The sequence below is a fragment of the Rhineura floridana genome, chromosome 7 (genome assembly GCF_030035675.1).
Source record: "Rhineura floridana isolate rRhiFlo1 chromosome 7, rRhiFlo1.hap2, whole genome shotgun sequence".
NCBI lineage: Eukaryota > Metazoa > Chordata > Lepidosauria > Squamata > Rhineuridae > Rhineura > Rhineura floridana.
This window is the reverse complement of record NC_084486.1, coordinates 121952399-121972887: the sequence shown is the minus strand read 5'-3', so window position 1 is coordinate 121972887 and position 20489 is coordinate 121952399. Positions and strand designations below refer to the sequence as shown.

Genomic DNA, 20489 nt, shown 5'->3' with positions numbered 1-20489 from the left:
ACACACATTTTTCTCATTGAGGGGAAATGGGAAAAACATGTCAATGAAGCCATGATGTGAAAGCACACCAATCTTGTGTTTTGTCCAAACCCTAAAATATGGTAAATGTTAACGATGACTTCCCTCATGCTGGCTTTTGTGGTATGCATAGAGCCCAGGTGCACTTTTCATTGTGTAATTTACACATAAAGGATGTCCTTCTAGGACATTGCCACAACTCTTATGCTGTACAATACCCCCAGATTTTAGCCAGTTACCACTTAGCATTTTCCTTCTGGAAACAAAAAACCACAGGGGGTCCAAATCTACCCCAGAAATTCTGTTGTACTCAATAAGCATGGGGAAGGGGTTAACTTATACTGCTCATAAAAAATCCTGCCTCCTCTGAATAACTGTTTTTTGGCTCACATTGTTTTGGTATTGTCAAACACACTTGTGCTGACAACACACTAAAAAAAAAGATATCTGGAAGACAAAGTTACCCCATCCTTCCATTGGAACTCTCATTGGGCTACAAACATACCCCAAGGACAGCCAGTGTGATTCTTTTGGATGAGGGCAAACAAGCAAGCTTCACAACATGTGGTTTGACCATAGTTAATATTAAACACAACTTGGTGGTTAAGCAAAAGCATCTGAACTCCTCCTTACAACCGTGCCAGGAGAGGAGAGGGGAGTGAGTGGGTAAGACTGAGCTCAGGCCCCATCTGCACTATACATTTAAAGCGGTATCATACCACTTTAAACACTCATGGCTGTCCAAAGCGTAATTGCCAGCATGGTTTAACAATCAGCCCCTCTTCCCAGGGAACTCTGGGAATTGTAACTCTGTGAAGGAAACAGGAATGCCCCCTCACAGCTCTCAGCACCCTTAGCAAACTACATTTCCCAGGATTCTTTGGGGGAAGCCGTGTCTGTTTAAAGTGGTATGATACTGCTTTAAATGTATAGTGCAGATGGGGTCTCTGTAGAGATTTGTAGCTGCTTCAACCTGATTTGGACAGGATACAAATAGGCCTGAATAGGCCCTATTTGGTTTGTTATTTGTGATTTGTATAAATACAGTGAACAGCCCTACTCCCAACACACGATGGCCAGAAATAAGAGTTCTGTGTGGGCACAGGATGATGCATCACATGTAAAATCCTGTACTGGGAAGCCCTTCTTGCATGAATTTCACTGAAATGAATAGGAATTGTATAAGAGATTTTCAGTGGGGCTGGCACAGGAGAACTTCTGTATGGGTCTGCAGCAAATGAGGCTTGTCACTTATCCCTCCAGTGTAGATACTCAGTACCTGCTACCATTTATATCTTAAACACTTCCTGTTGTTTACAAGATGTTTTCATATGTACTTACATCTTTATATTCCTGATTCAGCTTATTAGTATCTGTCATGATCTCATCAGGGTAGCCGATCCTTTCTTTGATTGCTACAGCCTAAAAATAAACCATGTCACCAGTGAATTGGAGTTAAACTGTACATTCAAACATTGTAGGTTTGGCCACTATTCACCCACAAGCTTTGCATTCTACTTTTCCAGGTTTTGAAAATTAGAACCAATCTGGGCAACTGATACTCTCTATATGTTATCAGTTTTGAAAGTCTTAGAAGCAGTAGGAAATTCAAGTCCTCCTTGACATTTTTTATGACGCTTCTAATATATAAATCCAACAGCAAATTTAACAGCACAGTCAGTTCAGCTGACATCTCTCTCTCTCTCTCTCTCTCTCTCTCACGCACACACACTTAATTGGCACAATTCAGGCAATGTTAACCTTTTTATTTGAGCAGGATAGATTATAGGAACACAGGAAGCTGCCATATATTTTGTCAGACCAATGGTCCATCTACTTCAGTATTGACTACACTGACCGGTAGCGGCTCTCCAAGGTATCGCACCAGCATTTTCCCCAGCCCTCCCTGGAGATGCTGGGGACTGAATCTGGGATCTTCTGCATAGAAAGTAGATAAATATGTGTCTAAATATCACATGCTAAAATTGTTAGAAAATAGAAGTACTTCTTTTGGCTACATCAAGTTATAATCCTTTAGGGTTTAGGACCACCTAACACACCGGCCTTGTACTTTTGCTTGGTACTTATATTCACCGATACAGGTAACACCAAGATTTGCACATATCAGTCCTGTTTAAATGGGAGACTTGAACATGTACCCTCAAGGAAAATATATGGGCTCTTGACTCACAAATAGGTCTTGTATCTCCATTTAGAGAAAAGGTGTCTACTTTGGATGTTAATAACAAATAATACTAAAAACATGAGTTGCTCATGCTTTTTGTGTTTGCTCATGTAACTGATGCTGAAGCCAAATAACAGGTATGCATGCTACCTCCAGCTGTATTAATGCCTTTCAAAATAAGGAGCAATTTAGCAATGGAGAGCTGCTCCCATTCAGGGTTGACAATACTGGGTTGAATGAGTGGCTTGATACCCTATTTTCCCCATAATTAATCTGAAAACATAATGGTGCCTGAATGCTCAGCAGGCATCATCTACCTCAACTTGCAACAGTGCTCCAAGTTCTCAGGCAGAGAGGTCTTTCACAGCCCTGAGATCATTTTACTGATACTTTAACACAGGGGACTGAATGTCACTATTTATACTGGTAGAGCATGTGGTACCAGTGAGCTATTTTTAAAATGACAGAGCCTAGATCTCCTGGAAAAATGGAAATGGAATGCCTTCAAGTCAATTCCAGATGGTGGATGTCCAACCTGTCCTGGATGGGGTTGCACTCCCCCTGAAAGAGCAGGTTTGTAGCTTGGGGGTTCTCCTAGAATCATCTCTGTCACTTGAGGCTCAGGTAGCCTTGGTGGCACGGAGTGCCTTCTACCAACTTTGGTTGGTGGCCCAACTACATCCCTATCTGGACAGGGATAACCTGCCTTCAGTTGTCCATGCTCGGGTAACCTCCAAATTAGATTACTGTAATGCGCTCTACGTGGCGCTGCCTTTGAAGATGGTTCAGAAACTGCAGCTTATGCAAAATGCAGCGGCCAGATTGGTAACAGGGACCAGACGGTCCGAACATATAAAACCGATTCTGGCCCACTTGCACTGGCTGCCTTTATGTTTCCGAGCTCGATTCAAGGTGCCGGTTTTGACCTATAAAGCCTTACACGGCTTGGGACCACAATACCTGATGGAACGCCTCTCCCGATACAAACCCACCCGTACACTATGTTCAAGATCAAAGGCCTTCCTCTGGGTGCCTACTCCAAGGGAAGCTGGGAGTCTGGCAACAAAGGAGAGGGCCTTCTCAGTGGTGGCCCCCAAATTATGGAATAATCTGTGTGACGAGGTGCGCCTGGCGCCAACACTGTTATCTTCCCGGCGCCAGGTCAAGACTTTCCTCTTCTTCCAGGCATTTTAGCATGTGTTTTATACTGTTTAAATTTTTAAATTGTGTTTTAAATTGTTTTTATAAGATCTGTTTTAAATTGTATTTGTTTTAATGTTTTTAGTTACTGTAAACCGCCCAGAGAGCTTCGGCTATGGGGCGGTATACAAGTATAATAAAATAAATAAATAAATAAATTATGGCAACCCTATGAATAGGGCTTTATGGTAAGCAGTATTCAGAAGTGGTTTACCATTGCCTTCCTCTGAGGCTGAGAGGCAGTGACTGGCCCAAGGTCACCCAGTGAGCTTCATGGCTGTGTGGGGATTCAAATCCTGGTCTCCCAGGTCGTAGTCCAACACCTTAATCATGGGATACCTCTATTCATTTAAAGTCCCTCCTAGGATATATGTTGCATTTTACAAACCCCTCCCCCCGGAGAAAGCAGCTGAACAGAGACAAAGGACATGCTGTCCTTAGTTCCCTGCCTCAAGAGTGAATGGTTACCAGTTACTGTCTGGTAGCAAACGTTGGCTTAGTGGTAGAACATTGACTTTCCATACAGAAGGTCCCAGGTTTAATCCACGGCATCTCCAGGTAGGAACTCTGGAAAGCTACCCCCAGTCAATGCAGACAGTACTGAGCTAGATGGGTCAATAGTCTGGCTCAGTGTAGGGCAGCTCCATATGTTTCTATGATCACCAAATAAGCCCATATGTTATGTTAATGATTGATTGATTGATTGATTGATTGATTGATATCCGCCCTTCTTCCCAGCAGGGGCCCAGGGCAGCAAACAAAAGCACTAAAACACTTTAAAACATCATAAAAACAGACTTTAAAATACATTAAAACAAAACATCTTTAAAAACATTTTTTTAAAAAGCTTTCAAGACTTTTTTAAAAAAAGGTAAAAAACATTGGTTTTTTTAAAAAAAGTTTTAAAAACATATTAAAAAGCAATTCCAACACAGATGCAGACTGGGATAAGGTCTCAACTTAAAAAGCTTGTTGAAAGCGGGAGGTCTTCAATAGGCGAAGAAAAGATAAAAGAGATGGCGCCTGTCTAATATTTAAGGGAAGGGAATTCCACAGGGTAGGTGCTGCCACAGTAAAGGTCTGTTTCCTATGTTGTGCAGAACGGACCTCCTGATAAGATGGTATCTGCAGGAGGCCCTCACCTGCAGAGCGCAGTGATCAACTGGGTTTATAAGGGATAAGACGGTCTTTCAGGTATCCTGGTCCCAAGCTTTGTACACCAAAACTAGAACCTTGAACTTGGCCTGGTAGGTAATGGAGAGCCAGTGCAATTTTTCAGCAGCGGGGTGACATGTTGGTGATACCCTGCCCAAGTGAGCAGTCTCGCCGCCAAATTTTGCACCAGCTGCAACTTCCGGACCAACCTCAAGGGCAGCCCCACATAGAGCGCATTACAGTAATCTAGCCCGGAGGTTACATCTGAATAATGTTGCATCTGTTTCATTCCTCACAAATGATTCTTTGCAACAAATAATTTCTGCTATTCTGTTCAGAATTTGGATAAAAAAGTAACAGGCCTTTATTTGCCTCCAAATTACAAAATCTCTCTTTAAAAAAACCCACTTGCCTTTTCTTCTGCTTTCTTTTTTGTTTCTGCATCCATCCAATTTAGTTCATCCAGAATTTTTATAAAAATGTCACGGATTTGTGTGATCATGTCTTGCACCTGGGGATATACCGTACAATAAGATCAAACCATCCAATTCTAATCATACATAGGTCACATTCTGCCATGTTACATCCCAGTTGCCACTGATAGAAGCATCAGGCTTTGTTTTCAAAATAGAATGATAATTTTTACGTTTACAGGTTGAAATCATTTCAAAGCCAATGTTTTCAAGGATACGAGTGATTCTAATAATTACCTTTGCTTTGTTCCATGCCTTCAAATGAAAATGTAAAGATATATTTATGGTACAGGCTTATTTTTGCTTAAATATCAGTTCAATTGACAATACTTTTCACCAGAGAATCCTGGGAATTCATGGTCCTAGCCTCTCCCTCAAAGAACTTCAGATTCTATGGTCCTCTGATGACAAGGAAAGACTGTTAAACCAGTTTCTAGCTTTGAGCCAAACTGGATGTGATGTGCATGAATGCAATTATTGTGCAAGTTTTTGTTACATAAACAGGAGCCACAAAGGGAAGCCTGAAGAGCCTTAGTACTATAGGAGGTGGTCTTTCATTCCCTGCTATGGTCCTGACAAGAACCACCTTTCCGATGCTACCATTTATATTTAGTAAGGCCATAGCTCAATGGTTGAATGTCCACTTTGCATGCAGAAGATCCCAGGTTCAATCCTGCTCCTTCTGGGAGAAAGGGTGGGATATAAATCTAATAAATAAATAAAATAAAATCTACAACATCTCCAAGTAGGGCTGGGAATGCCTCCTGTCTGAAATCCTAGAGAGCTGCTGCCAGTCAGTGTACAGCCAGGGTAGCCGCCTTGGTGCTTTCCAGATGTTATGGGATTCCAACTCCCATCAGCTCTAGTCAGCATGGCCAATGGTCTGGGATGATGGGAGTTATAGTCTGACAACATCTGGAGGGCATCATGTTGGCTGCTCTGGGTGTAGACAATATGGAGCTAGATGGACCAATGGTCTGGCTCATTGTAAGGCAGCTTCCTATGTTCTTATAGCCGTTTCAAGGGAAGCAAAAATATGCATCCATGTAATTAACGCCACATCTAGTTTCATTCCAAGGTACATTCAAAGGCTCCTTTGTGGAAATTGAATGATCAATCCTTCCTGGGTGGGTTCCTTCTAATTTAGATGGTAGACCAGGGGACACTACACCATGTGCCAATTTGATAATAAGATATGCTTCCCCATGGATATGACCCTCTGTCTGCTGCTTATTGAACACAGGGTACACATGTATTTATGCTGTCAAATGGGTATGTACATGTTTATATTCCTTATGGTTTGTCTCCTACTAGGTGTGTGTGGGCCCAAGGTTAGATTCCAGTCTCCGGCTTGTCATTTGACTAGCAAGTTGGTTGCTGAAATTAGAGAAGATAAGACACATATATGTAACACCCAGTCTGGCAAGGAAACAATCTGAATGCAGTCAATCCCCAATATATGCACCACAAGCTGGGTGGAGGAGAAATGGCCTGTGTCAAGCAGCCCATGGTTCCAACCACAAACTCATGGGTGCAGCACCAGATGGCCATACCACTGCTCTGTTTATGGAGACTCCCTGCCCTTCATTTGCTAGAGTAAACTTCCCATCTCCCATTGACTATCTGTTCAACAGGAAGAAGACAGGGCTATGTAAAACATTACTCCTTTCGTGGATTTACAGATCCAGGGCAATTGGGATTGGCTGAGGGCTTATGGTCGGACTGGGATACATTATCCTTATTAGCATGTTTCTTGATGGTCATTGCTCATATACAGAGGGCTACAAACCACAATGGCTTGTTTCAAAAGCATTAGGAAAAAAAAAAGTGAAATCGTATTTGGAAATGCACTGTAAAATCTATTTTACAACAATGGGTGGAATCAATAAACTATGTTTAAGTTGATACACAGTCTCCCCTCCCCCTTTTTAAATTGAGTTTCCTTCCATTTAAAATCTATTTAATCTACTGTTGTTTAGCACCTTCACTCTACAGAACACAAGGACTTCTAATCTTCATAATTAGCTAATAACTTGGCTTTATTGCCCAGGAAGAGCTACATAATCCAATCATCAGCCTGACTGCCAAAAGATGTTTCTTCCAGCTTCTTAAGCCTGCTTTTCAAAAGCCCAGTGTATAAGATGTAAAGTTTCATTCCGGGTTTTGGCATTAGAGTTTCTCCACTACTGGGTGCCAAACAGATAGTGGATCTGTTAAAACATTCTCATTTCTCATTGTGCTAGCAAAAAAGAAAAGAAAAGTTTGAAGTATTTTGTGTTGCTACAACAATCACTGCCATAGCAGACTGAGTCGCAACACTGTGCCAGATTTGCAACATGTGTTGTTGCCACTGAAATAGCCTCTGTTATTATCTCCAGAGGTGAGTCAGTAGTTGTGCAAAATGTTTTCGTTATAAAATGTATACCTCACCAACATGGCTCCTTGGAGCCCTCAGTTCCATTATGTCGCATAGACACAGGTGGACAGGATAGCTCCCAATTCAGAGAAAGCTAGTCACACTTAAATCCTATGAAATCAGTGGAATTAAACTCATTGCCATTATCGTTCCCTATTGATCTCACCTGGGCAAACACAGCTTGCTTTCTCTGAACTGGAAGGGTGCAATTGTGTGGGGCTTGAGAGGAGATTCCCCCTTTTTAGAGCCTTACAGAGCATGTCTACTCAGAAGTAAGTCCTATTGAATTCAATGGAGCGTACCCCCTGGTAAGTGGGGTTAGGATTGCAGCCTTAGTCTACCATGGAAGCAACAACATTTCTCCAGCCCAGGGGCCTGATGTATTGAGAATTTGCAGCAAAAGGAATGTGACTGATAGGCTGTGGAGCAGGATGGGCACATTCCACTTGCCTGTGTTAGAATGCCACTGCAGACAGCTGTTTTCTGAGATTGCTACTACATATCTTTATAGGACAGGGGTGGGGAATCTTTTTCAGACCAAGGACCGCATTCCTTTCTGTGCAACATTCCGGGGATAAACCCCAGTGATGGGTGGGGCCAGAGGCAAAACTAGCTGGAGGAATGGATGCACACTTTTTAACGTGGTAGAGCAGACTAGTTTCTAGGCACACTTGCAGAGCCCTCTCTGTTCTCTCTCCAGGGAAGCAACGGTTGTCATCGGAGTTCAAGGGCACATTCCAGCCAGGTGGAAACACTCACGGAGAGTGTGAAGCAACACAGGGCTGGTGGGGGGCATGGCCTGAGGAGAGAGGCTGTGGTCTGGGGAGGGTCCCAAGGGCCAGACAGAAAGGCTGAGGGGTGTATTTGGCCCCCGGGGTTTCCCACCCCTACTATAGAATTAGGGGATCAGGAACTTTAGTAGAAGGAATGGAACAATCTGTTGCTCAATTATGTTTGTTAACGTATCAATTTAGCCAAATTATCTGTTCTACTGCAATGATGCCATTCCCATTCATGTCCAAATGATTTAATGATCCTGTATCCAATCAGGCCTAGAACTGAGGTAGGACTAAATGCATATCGGCATGGACCACTGCTCAAATGCACATCTGTTGCTATTGTCCATCATGAGTCCAGTTTTTCTGCACTGCAGATGGCAGAAACAACAGTCCAAAGAGATTAGGGACAATGCTAGCCTGGGATGTTTCTCTCTCATGTCATTCCTGCTCTCAATGGGACATTTCCTGTCCTCCCATTTTCAGCCTTATTAGATACAGCAGAAAGCAGGATGCTTCTGAGCAGATGACAAATGTCTGTTGTCGTTACTAAGCAGCCACTGGATATTCTCAACAATAATCCAAAGCTAACCTCTACTAGTAACATCTAGTAAAAAAAAGTTAATGATCTAAGAAGGTTACCACATGTTTGCTGTCTCCAGCAAATGTTTCTGCTACATACAGCCTTCCCACAGCATCCTCCAGATTGCCATTGACATAGTTTGCACAACGGCGCCAAGTAGCAGGGTCCGAGCTTGTGCCATAGAGCACCTGTTGAACAGAAGCATTACAGATATTAGTGGCAAGCAAGAGGAGAGGCTTCCTATCATCACTGGGTGCCTTTAATTAGTGTTAATAGCTTGGTGCTAATGGAAGTGAAATTATATATTTAATGAGGAACACAGGCTAGGTGAGTACACATGAATCTTTTCTCTTTCTTTTTGCAACTCCCCAATGCTCTTGTTTTCAACACCCTGGAAAGTGTGAAGTGTGCTGGAGCATTACTAGATACTTAAGAGACTGAGCCCATGTCCCACAGTTTGCTCTGGGCAAATTAAGATGGCGGGTGGAATGGAGCTTGATGGCACTACTCTTTGCAGCTACCCTTAAGGTTTCTTTTAAATAAAAATTCAAAACGGGAAATGCAGCAGGAGAGGACACTTAGTGCACAAGATCTGGGGCTAGGGTGCAATGCATCTGGCTCAACAGGACGAAGGTGTGTGTTTCTGTCTTACTGGTTTAAACAAAAGTAGCTTGCCAGGTGGAGCAGAGACATGCTACACAAGCTTCCCAGCAGGTGGGTCGCTGTTGTTTACCAGGATGGGCAAGGGCAAGGGTGAAGTGCAGATGGACTGGCGGAGCCAATCTGGTACCCATGCCAGTGCATTTGCATTGTGCCACCTTCCCTGCTGCTTTGTTGCTGCTCCTCTGACTCCCAATCAACAGCAGCGACACACATGCCAGAAAGCTAGAGTAGTGGCTTCACCCTACCCAGTGAGCTGCTTCTGGATTTATGCATAATTTCCAAGGAATATAAAAAGAGCCCTGTATGTGACCATCATTCATTCAAGGTTCCATCCTACCAGGAATGGCCCCCATTAAAATCAAAGGGATCAAGGCCTTGGCAGAACAGCTGGTTTTCCCTTTGATCTTTACAAACTGCTTTCGACGCTTCAGGAATTCCTTCCTTTTCCTTCTATGTCCTTTAAGAAAGCAAGAAGACACACAGTTCTGTAGTAGAGCACTTGTTTTGCATGCAGCAGGTCCCAGGTCCAATCCCCTCAGCATCTCCAGGTAAGGCTGGGAATATACCCTGTTTGAAACCCTGGAAAGCTACTGCCGGTCATTCCAGACCAGGGGTAGCCAATGTGGTATTGCTGGATTCCAACTCCCATCAACCCTAGGTAGCATGGACAATGTTAGGGATGAAAGCCATTGCCAGTCAGTGTTAACAATACAGAGCTAGATGGACCAATGGTCTGTCTTGGTATAAGGCAGCGTCCTGTTTCTATGTTCCATGAGAAAGCTTGTAGGACGTGAAGGGAGCAGAACAGTGGTGGCTGGTGGCTTCAGAACCTTGGACAGCTCCTTGAAAGTTTAGACAAAAACCCATAGCGGAATGCACTGCCCCACTGACATGGAGCCACCAGCCACCACCGGTGCAGAACTTGGTCTTAAACGCTAAACTCCAGAAGTGAGCACAGGCAGATGGTGGAATTTACTGATGAGCTGGCTTGCAAGGGAGAGATGCCATACTGAATAATATCACATCTCTCCCCTGAGGAAAGAACTCCCAGTCAGTTTCACAGCTCTGCGTGCAAACCTTTACAGCTAGAAGACTCCTCATGGAAACTTAGTACTGTTTTACTTGCTCTCCATTGCCTGCGAGGAAAACAGGACCCTTGGGCTGTGCAGACTCTATCTTCAGTGACCTTGTTGCAGGCGGTGAGAAGAAGCCTAGGCTTAAGAAATACGTTGCGATAGAGAAATGTAACACAGGAGCCTTAGTAAATATCAAAGCACTCCTCTGGGAACCAGAGTTCCTAGTTTCACAGTCCACCACAGCGGTTGTCTTGCTTTACATTTTGAAAAGTGTGTCATAACAGATGGGGAAATTCAAAGTTATTCTGACTTCAGAAAGAAGCTGCCTCTGGGGGGATGGCAGCATAGAGGATTTCCTGGTTATCTTTTGGAATGCAGATTTTATTCTCCATTTATTTATTTATTTAAAATACACACACAAATCAATTCATTTTTTTTTCAGCTGCAACCCACAATATCCATGACGGTACCAATATCTCCTACCACATCAGTCTGCTATTAAAAAAAACATTCTTCAGAGCTTGATTTTCCTACAAGCCTTGAAACAAGGTAAGGGACTATTTGTGATTTTATTGCTGACTGCTGTTTAAATACACAGTGATTCCAGGTCCAGCACATGAAGAGTGTGGCAAAGTGCTGCATTCTGCTGCCGCAGCCACCACTAACGCATGGTGCCCAAAGGTTGGGTGGGTGGGGGAAAGCCTACTTTATGAGCATGTGCGGCCAACAGTCTGCGCATGTCAAAACACCTACATTGATCATAATGGAATCCCACCGTATGGATGTGGCCTGTACTGAGAAAACTATTTACACACATTTTCTTTAACCAGTAGGTGGAGGGCATGGTGAGGGAGAAGTGCTTACCTGACCTCCCAGCAGGTGCGTCACTGCTGTTTACCAGGAGGAGTGGGGTGGCCAGGCAGTGGAGAGGGTAGCACAGTGCAAATGCACTGGCAGGAACACCATATTGGCTCAGCCAAGGCATTTGCATCATGCCACCCTCACTGCCGCCCTGCCTTTCCCGCTCTTAGTAAGCAGAAGCAACTCACCTGCCAGGAGGTCACAGTAAGCAACTCTGCCCCACCATGCTGTCCTCTGCTGCCTTGAACTCTCTCTTTCCATTCACATCAGTCAGAAATACCAGAGAGTTAAAACACACAGTCAGAAGCATCACAGCCTGGGCCAGGTGGAACAATTTACCATTTTACTAGCCTGCACTTGTGGGGGTGAGGGTTGAATGGTAGAAGGTTCTCTCATCTACAAAACCTAATCTCTCTGTACAGCTTTGAATGCACAGCGGAGGGGGGATCTTTTGGCCCTCCAGATGTTGCTGAACAACATCTCATAGGAGCATAAGAACATAGGAATCTGCCATACACCATTGGTTCACCTAGCTCAGTATTGTCTACAGTGATTGCCAGCAACTCTTCAGGGTTTCAGGTGGAGAGTCTCTCTCAGGCCAGTGCTGGGGATTGAATTTAGGACCTTCTGCAGGCAAGGCAGATGCTCTACCACTGAGATATGGTTCTTCCCTAACTCCCATCAGCCCCAGCCAGGATGACCATTAGTCAAAGCTGATGGGCGTTGTAGTCCAATAACATCAGGAAGGTCAAAGTTCCCCACCCCTGATGTACAGGGGAAGTGTCTTTGATTTTAAATGAAGGTGTGTTCAGACAAGTTCAGTCCCCCACCTGCAGCCTGAAGTCATGCAATTCTGCAACAGATATGTCGTGTGATGTTGTCGATTGTGTGGTTCTGTTGTTTTGTTCCTGACAATGGGGCAGGTATGGAACTCAAAGCAATGCGCACACCACTTCTCTCAAAAGTGTATGCTGCTGATCCAGCCACTTCAGCTGATTTTCTAGGGGGGGAAATAGGACCAACATGACAGAGGTCTGTAGCTCAGTGGTAGAGCACCAGCTTTGCATACAGAAGGTCCCAGGATCAATTTCTAGCAACTCCAGGGAGGGCTGGCAAAAACCATGGAGAGCTGCTGCCAGTCAGTGTGGACAATACTGAGCTAGATAGACCAATGGTCAGTGTAAGGCAGCTTCCTGTGACTACGCAGAATGAGGTGGTAGAATTCTGGACTGCATCACTTCAGACTATGAGTGGGGATGATATTTCTGAATGCTTCTTCATCTAAAAACTCCCTTGATGTAGTAAATTAGTATGTCAGGAGACCAGGCTTAACCTTCCTCTTTGATGTGGTACTGTAGAACATGCAGGGGTTGCTTTTTAAAAACAAACAAGAAAACTTCCAAAAATATGAAAATCCACTGCAATCTTGGTGGTCCAGTCCAGAGTTCCCCACCTCAGTCTACTTTCATGTTGCATAATGCATATAATACCGCTGATTTCAAAGCAGATCAAATCATGCCCAGACACAATGGATAACTTCTTCTACAGATAGGGGTTTAGACTTGTAATAGTCTTTAATTCATTATGTGTTCTTTCTTTCTTGCAGTTCTCTCATAGCATACCAGTGCACTGAGAATTACTGTCTCAATGTGTACATTGGCTCTTATAATCGAGTTAATATATGATGCCATGTTTTCATCAAGATTCTTCAGTTATGCACATATTTACTTTAGAAATGTCACATAATAGTCATTCTGTACTTGCAAGGAACTGATCCAACAGTGTGGCAGAACTTATACTTTGGAACTCCTTGCCCATTGATATTAGGCAGCTGCCTTTGTTGTGCTGTTTTTAGTGCTGGCTAAAAACCTTTTTGTTTGAGCAAGCCTACTCAGCCATGTAAAGCCATGTATTTTTAAAACTCCTGATTTCATCTGGAATTTTTTTAAGCAACCTTAATTTTTAATGATATTAACATCTGATGTATATTTTATGTAAACCACTTAGAGGTTTTGATGATTAAGCAGCATATAAATCCTGTTAAATAAAAATAAATACTGTATTTATTAGATCAGGGGTAGGCAGACTTCCACCTTGTATGATCTACTTTGTTTTTTTGCTAGACCTCCAAGATACAACACTTGAGCCCAGTGCAAAAGCCATACATTTAGAAATAAAGAGTTTTGAATATCAGAACTAAACAGAGTCCTTCCACACGAGAACCCACTCCTAATTCCCCCAAACTTTCTTCATGTCAGCAATACAATTTAAAATGGCAGAAGTGGTCATTTTGTTGCTGCTATTGTAAAACAATTGGGAGTCAGAAATCCTTGCTGATTTATTGTAGATTGTCCTGAGATCTACCAGATGATCCAAATCTACCATCTGCCCACTCCTGCATTAGATGTTCACTAACTGTCATTCTTTGTATGACGTACAAAGGAAAATTAAAATATGATCAAGTCACAAAATCAAATGCAATACAAAAGCAATTATAACAATTATTTTAAAAGAGAGCTTTAAAAATATGCAAACCAATCATAGGCAGCAAAAATACAACCTTATAAATTCCAGGGAGTAAAACAAGCATGTCAAAACTGCAGAAATTGGAATTAAAAGAAGATTTCAAAAAGCCTGGGAAAAAAAAAGGTTTTACCTACTGGTCAAAAGCCCTTAAAGCAGCACCACAAGTCTCAACTATTTGGAAAGGGGGGGCAGGCTACTGCTAAGAAGGCCCTTTCTCTTGCAGTCATATCTCAGCTAGTAGGGGCACAGTATATTCTGTGCATCCATGCCTTCATGCCTTCTGCTTACAGCAGGGGTGGGAAACTCTTGCAAGCCAGATGTTGCTGGACTCCAATGCCCTTCAGCCCCACCCAGCATGGTCAATAATGAGGGATGATGGGAGCTGTACTCCAACAGCATTTAGAGGGCCAGAGGCTCCCCATCGCTGGCCTACAGCATAGAGAGTAGACACTGATTTTAGCTGGCAAGGATGCAAAAATGATGTAGTTCTCTCCCCCCTCCATAAAACCTCTTCTTTGCTACTGAAATAGTTTTATCTTTTTTTTTACAGTTGCCAAGTCACTTAAACTTGTGCCTAATGTTCTAAGCAATCATTTATGAATTCTGCCCTTTGCAGGCACTAAAAAGGAAGAGGTTGTTCTTGATCTAATAAGCACATAAAGAACAGTGACAGAGAGGAGGTGTTATCAGCAAGACTGGAAGGAAAGTATAGGCTCCTGCTAGTCTAACTCTTTTGAAGACAACATTATTTCAGCTCCCCATCCACTCCCTACATTCCTGCGAGTTAGGCTGTGAGCATGCCAGTCATCTACAGCAAAGTGTTTCCATTGGGCACACCGTGGGGGGGTGTCAAAGGGTTGATCTGCTGATCAGTTGCAAAATCTGTTTGAGGCTGATTTAAAAACAACAACTATGCACTCGAGCTGATCCCATTAGGTTTTAGAGTAAAAAGGGGCAGGGTTTGACAAGCATTATATGCCCCCGTTTTCAGAAAACAGATGGAGATGCACCTGAACTGGCAGAACAGTAAAGTGTATCTCTGCCCTTAGTGTTGCAAAGGAATATCTGGATGGAGTGGGGCCATCTGTTGACTGTTAATTGGTTTCCTCCCTCCCTCTACAAACATATATACAGGCATCACATATCCGGAATCAAAGGCAACATGGGCTCCAATCCAGTCAAGTTCTTTTTTGTTCTACTTATTTTGGTAGGACAAAGAAGCTCATGCGCCACATTTTTCTACTGGGACTTCACTTTGGTTGGATTGCATCCTATATTTGTAACATAATGCAGCATGTAACGATGATGAATTTAGTATTTTGAAGTTTTGTTACCTGCCTTGGGTACTTTTTTTTAAAAAAGTGGAATGGCAAGATCTAAATCATATATATAGTATAAATATACGATTGACCACAGACTACAGTGTGTGTGTGTGTGTGTGTGTGTGTGTGTGTGTGTACGGACACACACATCTTCTCTATGAATGCAAACTCCTACTAAAAATAAGTATTAAAACTCCAGTTTGCTGGGACAGAGAAGTAATAGAGCAGACTCTCCCAACCTGGTACCCTCCAGATGATTTGGACTACAATGCTGGGCTCCTCGGGCTCCTACTGGAAGGAAGGGCAAGATATAAATCTAATAAATAAATAAATAAATACAACTCCCATCAACCACTGCCAGCTGGTCAGGGATGATGGGAGCTGAAGTCCAAAACATCGGGAAGGCATTAAGTAAGGCTGTGATAGAGGGAATATTTATCATGCTGTGTTCAACATCTAAAGAAACACAATACCAATCAAATGGCAGAGCATTTCAGAAGACAAAGTGCGTATGAATGCACTAACTCTACCTCTTTTTAGCCAGCAATGTGGCCCTTTCTTTCCTGCTACAGATGAACTGGCCCAGTTACATGAGCCCCAAACACTTTGACCTGGTAGGACCTTTCCAGGATCTGGTTTTTGCCAGTCTCCATAAGGGATGGATCTCTCAATTTCATTTCACACAGTTTCTCATTTTTCAAATCTTAAATTCAGTTCTCCACATTTCTGCAGCAGTTTTTGATTTTTTTAAAAAAAATCCTCACAAAAGGTATTAATCATTTTAGTGCAAATTTCTCCTAATAAACACATTTTGGGGGTATGTAGCTTTGACTAATATATACATTTTTGCAAACAATTTCTCCTAATATAATGCATTTTTGTAAGTTATTTTCACAAATATATTCACTTTTATGTACATTTTCCTCTAATTTGTGCATTTTTGTAAACACGTTGGTTGGAGAACTGCATTGCAAAATTTGGATAAGTGTAAACTTTGAAGGATGGCTGTATTTTGGTTTTCATATTGTTTCAGAAAGAGCAATTTGGCTTTAAATTTGAACTGAATTAAATTTCTCCCTCATCTCTAGTCTCCGTCTAACCAATGTTTGGGCACCCCAACAGACACATGTACTTTCAGCCCTTATAGATTCTGAAATCTGTTTATCTAATTCAAGGAGAGAAAAATACTTATAAACCTTTTGCCTCTTGAGCTTCTTACAGGAAGGATAACAATTACCTGCTTCTTTAAGGAATGTGTGCAGCTTGGGATCCCAGCCAATATTTTTGAAACTATTTTCTAAGTGTCGAGAATACCCATACTAATTCTACACACTTGTCCTAATGCAGCTCTTGTTGCACTCAGAAAAGGCATCTATGCGTGCAGTCCCATCTGGGACCAGTTGAGCATAAGTTCCTCAGACCTGGAAACCATCTATCCACAGTGTCTCCATTTTGTCAGGATTCAACTCTTACACCTGTACTTCATGATCAGCAAGTGGAATGAACACAGAAGCCAGTGATTCTCGTTATGAACATCTGCATCTGTTTCATACTGAATCAGACAATTAGTCCATCTAGCTTGGTGTTGTCTTCACTGGCATTGGCCCTCCAGGATGTCAGGGAGAGGTGACCTTGGAGAGCTTCTTGAAAGTTCAGACAAAACCTGGAGCAGATTCCACTGCCCCACTGACATGGAGCCACCTGCCACCACTATCTGTATCCAAAGATCCTGTATAGTATTCTCTTCTGCACACTGGAATTGCAGTATCACATGCCATCAGGAGCTTCTACTGCTTTTTGTGTGGCTAAGTTCTAAATAAAATTAAAATGCTTATATTTGACAGAGCTAATTTTCCAAAGCAACCTCATCCCAGTCTGCATCTATGCTGGAATTGCTTTTTAAGATGTTTTTAAAGTTGTGTTTTTAAAGATGTTTTGTTTTAATATGTTTTTAAAGATGTTTTGTTTTAATATGTTTTTGAAGATGTTTTGCTTTAATATTTTTAAAGCCTTTTGTTTTTAAGATGTTTTAAAGTGCTTTTAGGGTTTTTGTTTGCCGCCCTGGGCTCCTTCTGTGAGGAAGGGTGGGATATAAATTTAATAAATACAAAAATTAATAATCATTATTTTGACATTGCAAATCTTAAATGTTAAATATGAAACAAAATATGAATTTCTGCACCTTACGGAAATCATTCCTTGTGTCCCTGTAGTTACGACTTAGAACGTTTACCATATCCATTATGAATCTCCAGCTCAGGTAGTTATGAATTTCTCTGCATAATAAAACAAGAAAGAGAATCTGGTGATGTTTTTAGAACGATGAAACATATTGGTCATTAAAAAAAGAAAACGTCTAAATGTATCTGGCATACATACCTGGAAGTGTATTTATTGAGGATAGATTTTAGCTTGATGAGATATTCTGGAGCATAAACAATCACATCTTCAGTTCCTTGAATAGGAATTTGCACAGTTGCCATTATGTCATTTATGAATGTTGACCAGTTGAATTGCTGGAAGAAAAAAAATAAGTACTTAAGGTATGTTCAACTTATATTTAGTGACCAAATATGTTGGAAAATGTTATTGGCAATCCTTAACCCTTTTATGATCTATCGTGCTGAGTGATTTTAGGCAGCAGTCCTATATACACTTTATTTGGGAGTAAGTCTCATTGAACTTAATGGGTCTTACTTCTAAATAGACATGCACAGATTTTCACTGTAAATATATCTGTAGTATTCTGGTCCTTATTTATATATTGGATTTGCATCCTGCCAACCTCACCCACATTGGTTCACAACAAAACAAGCAAACATAACATACTACAACAATAGCAGCAGCATAAAACAAAATGTCTGGAAAAAATAGTTAAAGCCAAAAGTGTATTATTTAAATTTGTCATTATTTTTGAACAGCAACCATTTGAAACAAGGAAGCATCATTAAAAACTGGATTTCATTTGTGCCAAGGATTTTCCAGGGCTCAGCTTCAGAAGCTGTTTTCAAGACATAGTCTCAGGTCTAGAGCATGTCAAGTCATAGCAGAAGAAAATGCATCCCATAATGTGTCACACACTTTTCTTTTACCACTGAGCAACGATGGCAAATATTCATGCATTTGGCTTGCCAACAAGAGAGCCCAACATTTGAACCTTAGCACCTCCCATTCGAAAAATTAAATAGCATCTTAGGGGGATCACTTACTGTCTGGAGATGCTGTACATGCAGTTTGAGAATAGGTTTCCAATATTAATATATTACAGACATTTACAGTATTATCTGTGATATAAGCAGAATGCACATCAGTGTGCACTTCTTTACTGGATGGCAGATTTGCATATCCTCCACATCACACATTATATTGTATATGTGCTGGGTGGTGCATGTACATGTCAATTCCTCAACCAGCCCTACCCAAAGTGCTTGCTGTCTAGGCAGTGGGTGAGTGGTGTGAATATAAGACTTATTTTAGTATGAAAGCCAAGTAGCTGACTGGTAGAGTGCATGCTTTGCATGCAGTAGCCCCAGATTCACTCCGCGGCATCTCCAGGCAGTTCTGGGAAACTCTGAAGAGCCGCTGCCAGTCAGTGCAAACAGTACTGAAGTAGATGCATCAATGGCCCGGCTCTGTATAAAGCAGCTTCAGTAAATTTTCACCACTACATTTCTAAATAATTTATACTCTGTTTTAGCATATAGTTACATAATAACTGGCTTATAAAAACTCTTCAGTTCATTTATAAAAAGTGTGATTATATTTTGCCTTCTGCTTTCCTGCAACCAGAATGTTTCTCTAAACAAATTACTCATAAGTAATAAAGAAAAAAAAAAGCTCAATTGGTAGATAATGCATCTCTGTCAAGCAATTTCTCATGGGTCTCAGAATCTCTTACTCAACAGGCAATAAACTAACCTGAATTAGTTTTAATTAAGGTTAGTGAGCTGTAAAACAATCAAAGGCTATGATCCTAAATTATCTTTATAATCACAGGGACTTACTTCCAAATGTTGAAAATGATCTAACCACTTTAATCAGGCATCCTGATTTTTTAAAAAAAATCAATACTGGATGCAATCTTATCTTTCACCTTTTGGATTTGAATTTGGATATCAAAATTTGATATTTGAATTTTAGAACTGGAATATGGCATGAGAATTTGACATTTGACTGGCAAAATGGTTTACCATTTTCCCCCAAGGGATGATTCCTGACTGGTTAAAAGAGTGGATGATATTTACTAACTGCTATTATTGCAAGCTATATGTCAAATGTTGACAACTACTAGTTGTTAGCTGGGTATACTGGCAAATACAGATTGCTGTTGCATACCAGTGGTCAGATACTGTCAAATGTTGGCTGTTGCTGATGTCAAATGCTGCCGTTGAACATCAAATATGTGCATAAGTTCTGAAATTCCTGAGAATACATGGATGATATTGTTGCACGCCACCCCAATCTCTGAGCAGTGAGATTTCCAGGGGTCTCTGCACTCACCCAGGGTTTGGTTTCCTTGGGAAGAAGGTCAGCGGAGACTGTGGTGTCTTTATGAAATATGGTTTGTTAATTTACACACATTCCAACCTGAGCTTAGGATGGAAGGGTTCAAGGCATCAGCAGTCGAACGTCCAGCTTTTCCACAACACAAACCTCTCCTAGGCCCCAGGAAGGGGGGGGGGAGGCTCTCCTGAAGAGTTTCAATGACAGTAGGATCTCCCTGGCCCATTCTCCAGTTGATGGGCACCTGATAGATACATTAACCCACCAGGCCACTCACTTAGATTAACAAAAGAAACTCATCTGACCAGCAGAGTGGGTTTCTCACCCCCAGGCGCAAGTCTCCAAATCAGAGGCTGGAAGGGGACTCATAATAATTATCCATCTCAATCCCAAAACCCATAACGATATTTTGCTGGGTAGGAATTCATTTTAGTTCTAACCCTGATCCAATGAATCTGCTTAGCTTGCTACCCTCCAACACCAACATCCCTGCTGTTTTCCTGGATGGGGCTGGCATGGGGTGGTGGCAAGGTTGGGGTCACGCAGTTGCACCAGTGGGACTGCTGTGGCCAATCTGGCACTCCCACTGGTGCACCCATATGACCTTAACCTCACCATCACCCTGCTCTGTTCTCATTCAAGTAAGCAGCAGCAACATGGGTGTTGGGAAGCTGCCTGCACCCCAGCACATTGTGCCACTACTGAGAGTGACTATTGCCAGTGGAGTTGAAG

General features: G+C 42.0%; 1 protein-coding gene across 2 annotated transcripts in view; it reads right to left on the bottom strand.

Moving 5' to 3' along the window:
• MME (membrane metalloendopeptidase) overlaps positions 1-20489 on the bottom strand; it is a 102714-nt gene that overhangs the window by 33493 nt on the left and 48732 nt on the right. For both annotated transcript variants that reach the window (XR_009764111.1, XM_061637097.1), the window contains exons 11-15: positions 17634-17770; positions 17437-17530; positions 8866-8994; positions 4971-5069; positions 1360-1440 (exon numbers count right to left, since the gene is read on the bottom strand). Coding sequence is in view for 1 of the 2 variants with exons in the window: in XM_061637097.1 (XP_061493081.1) it covers positions 1360-1440; positions 4971-5069; positions 8866-8994; positions 17437-17530; positions 17634-17770 (540 nt within the window). In the remaining variant the exon portion in view is untranslated. The remainder of the gene's footprint in view (positions 1-1359; positions 1441-4970; positions 5070-8865; positions 8995-17436; positions 17531-17633; positions 17771-20489) is intronic.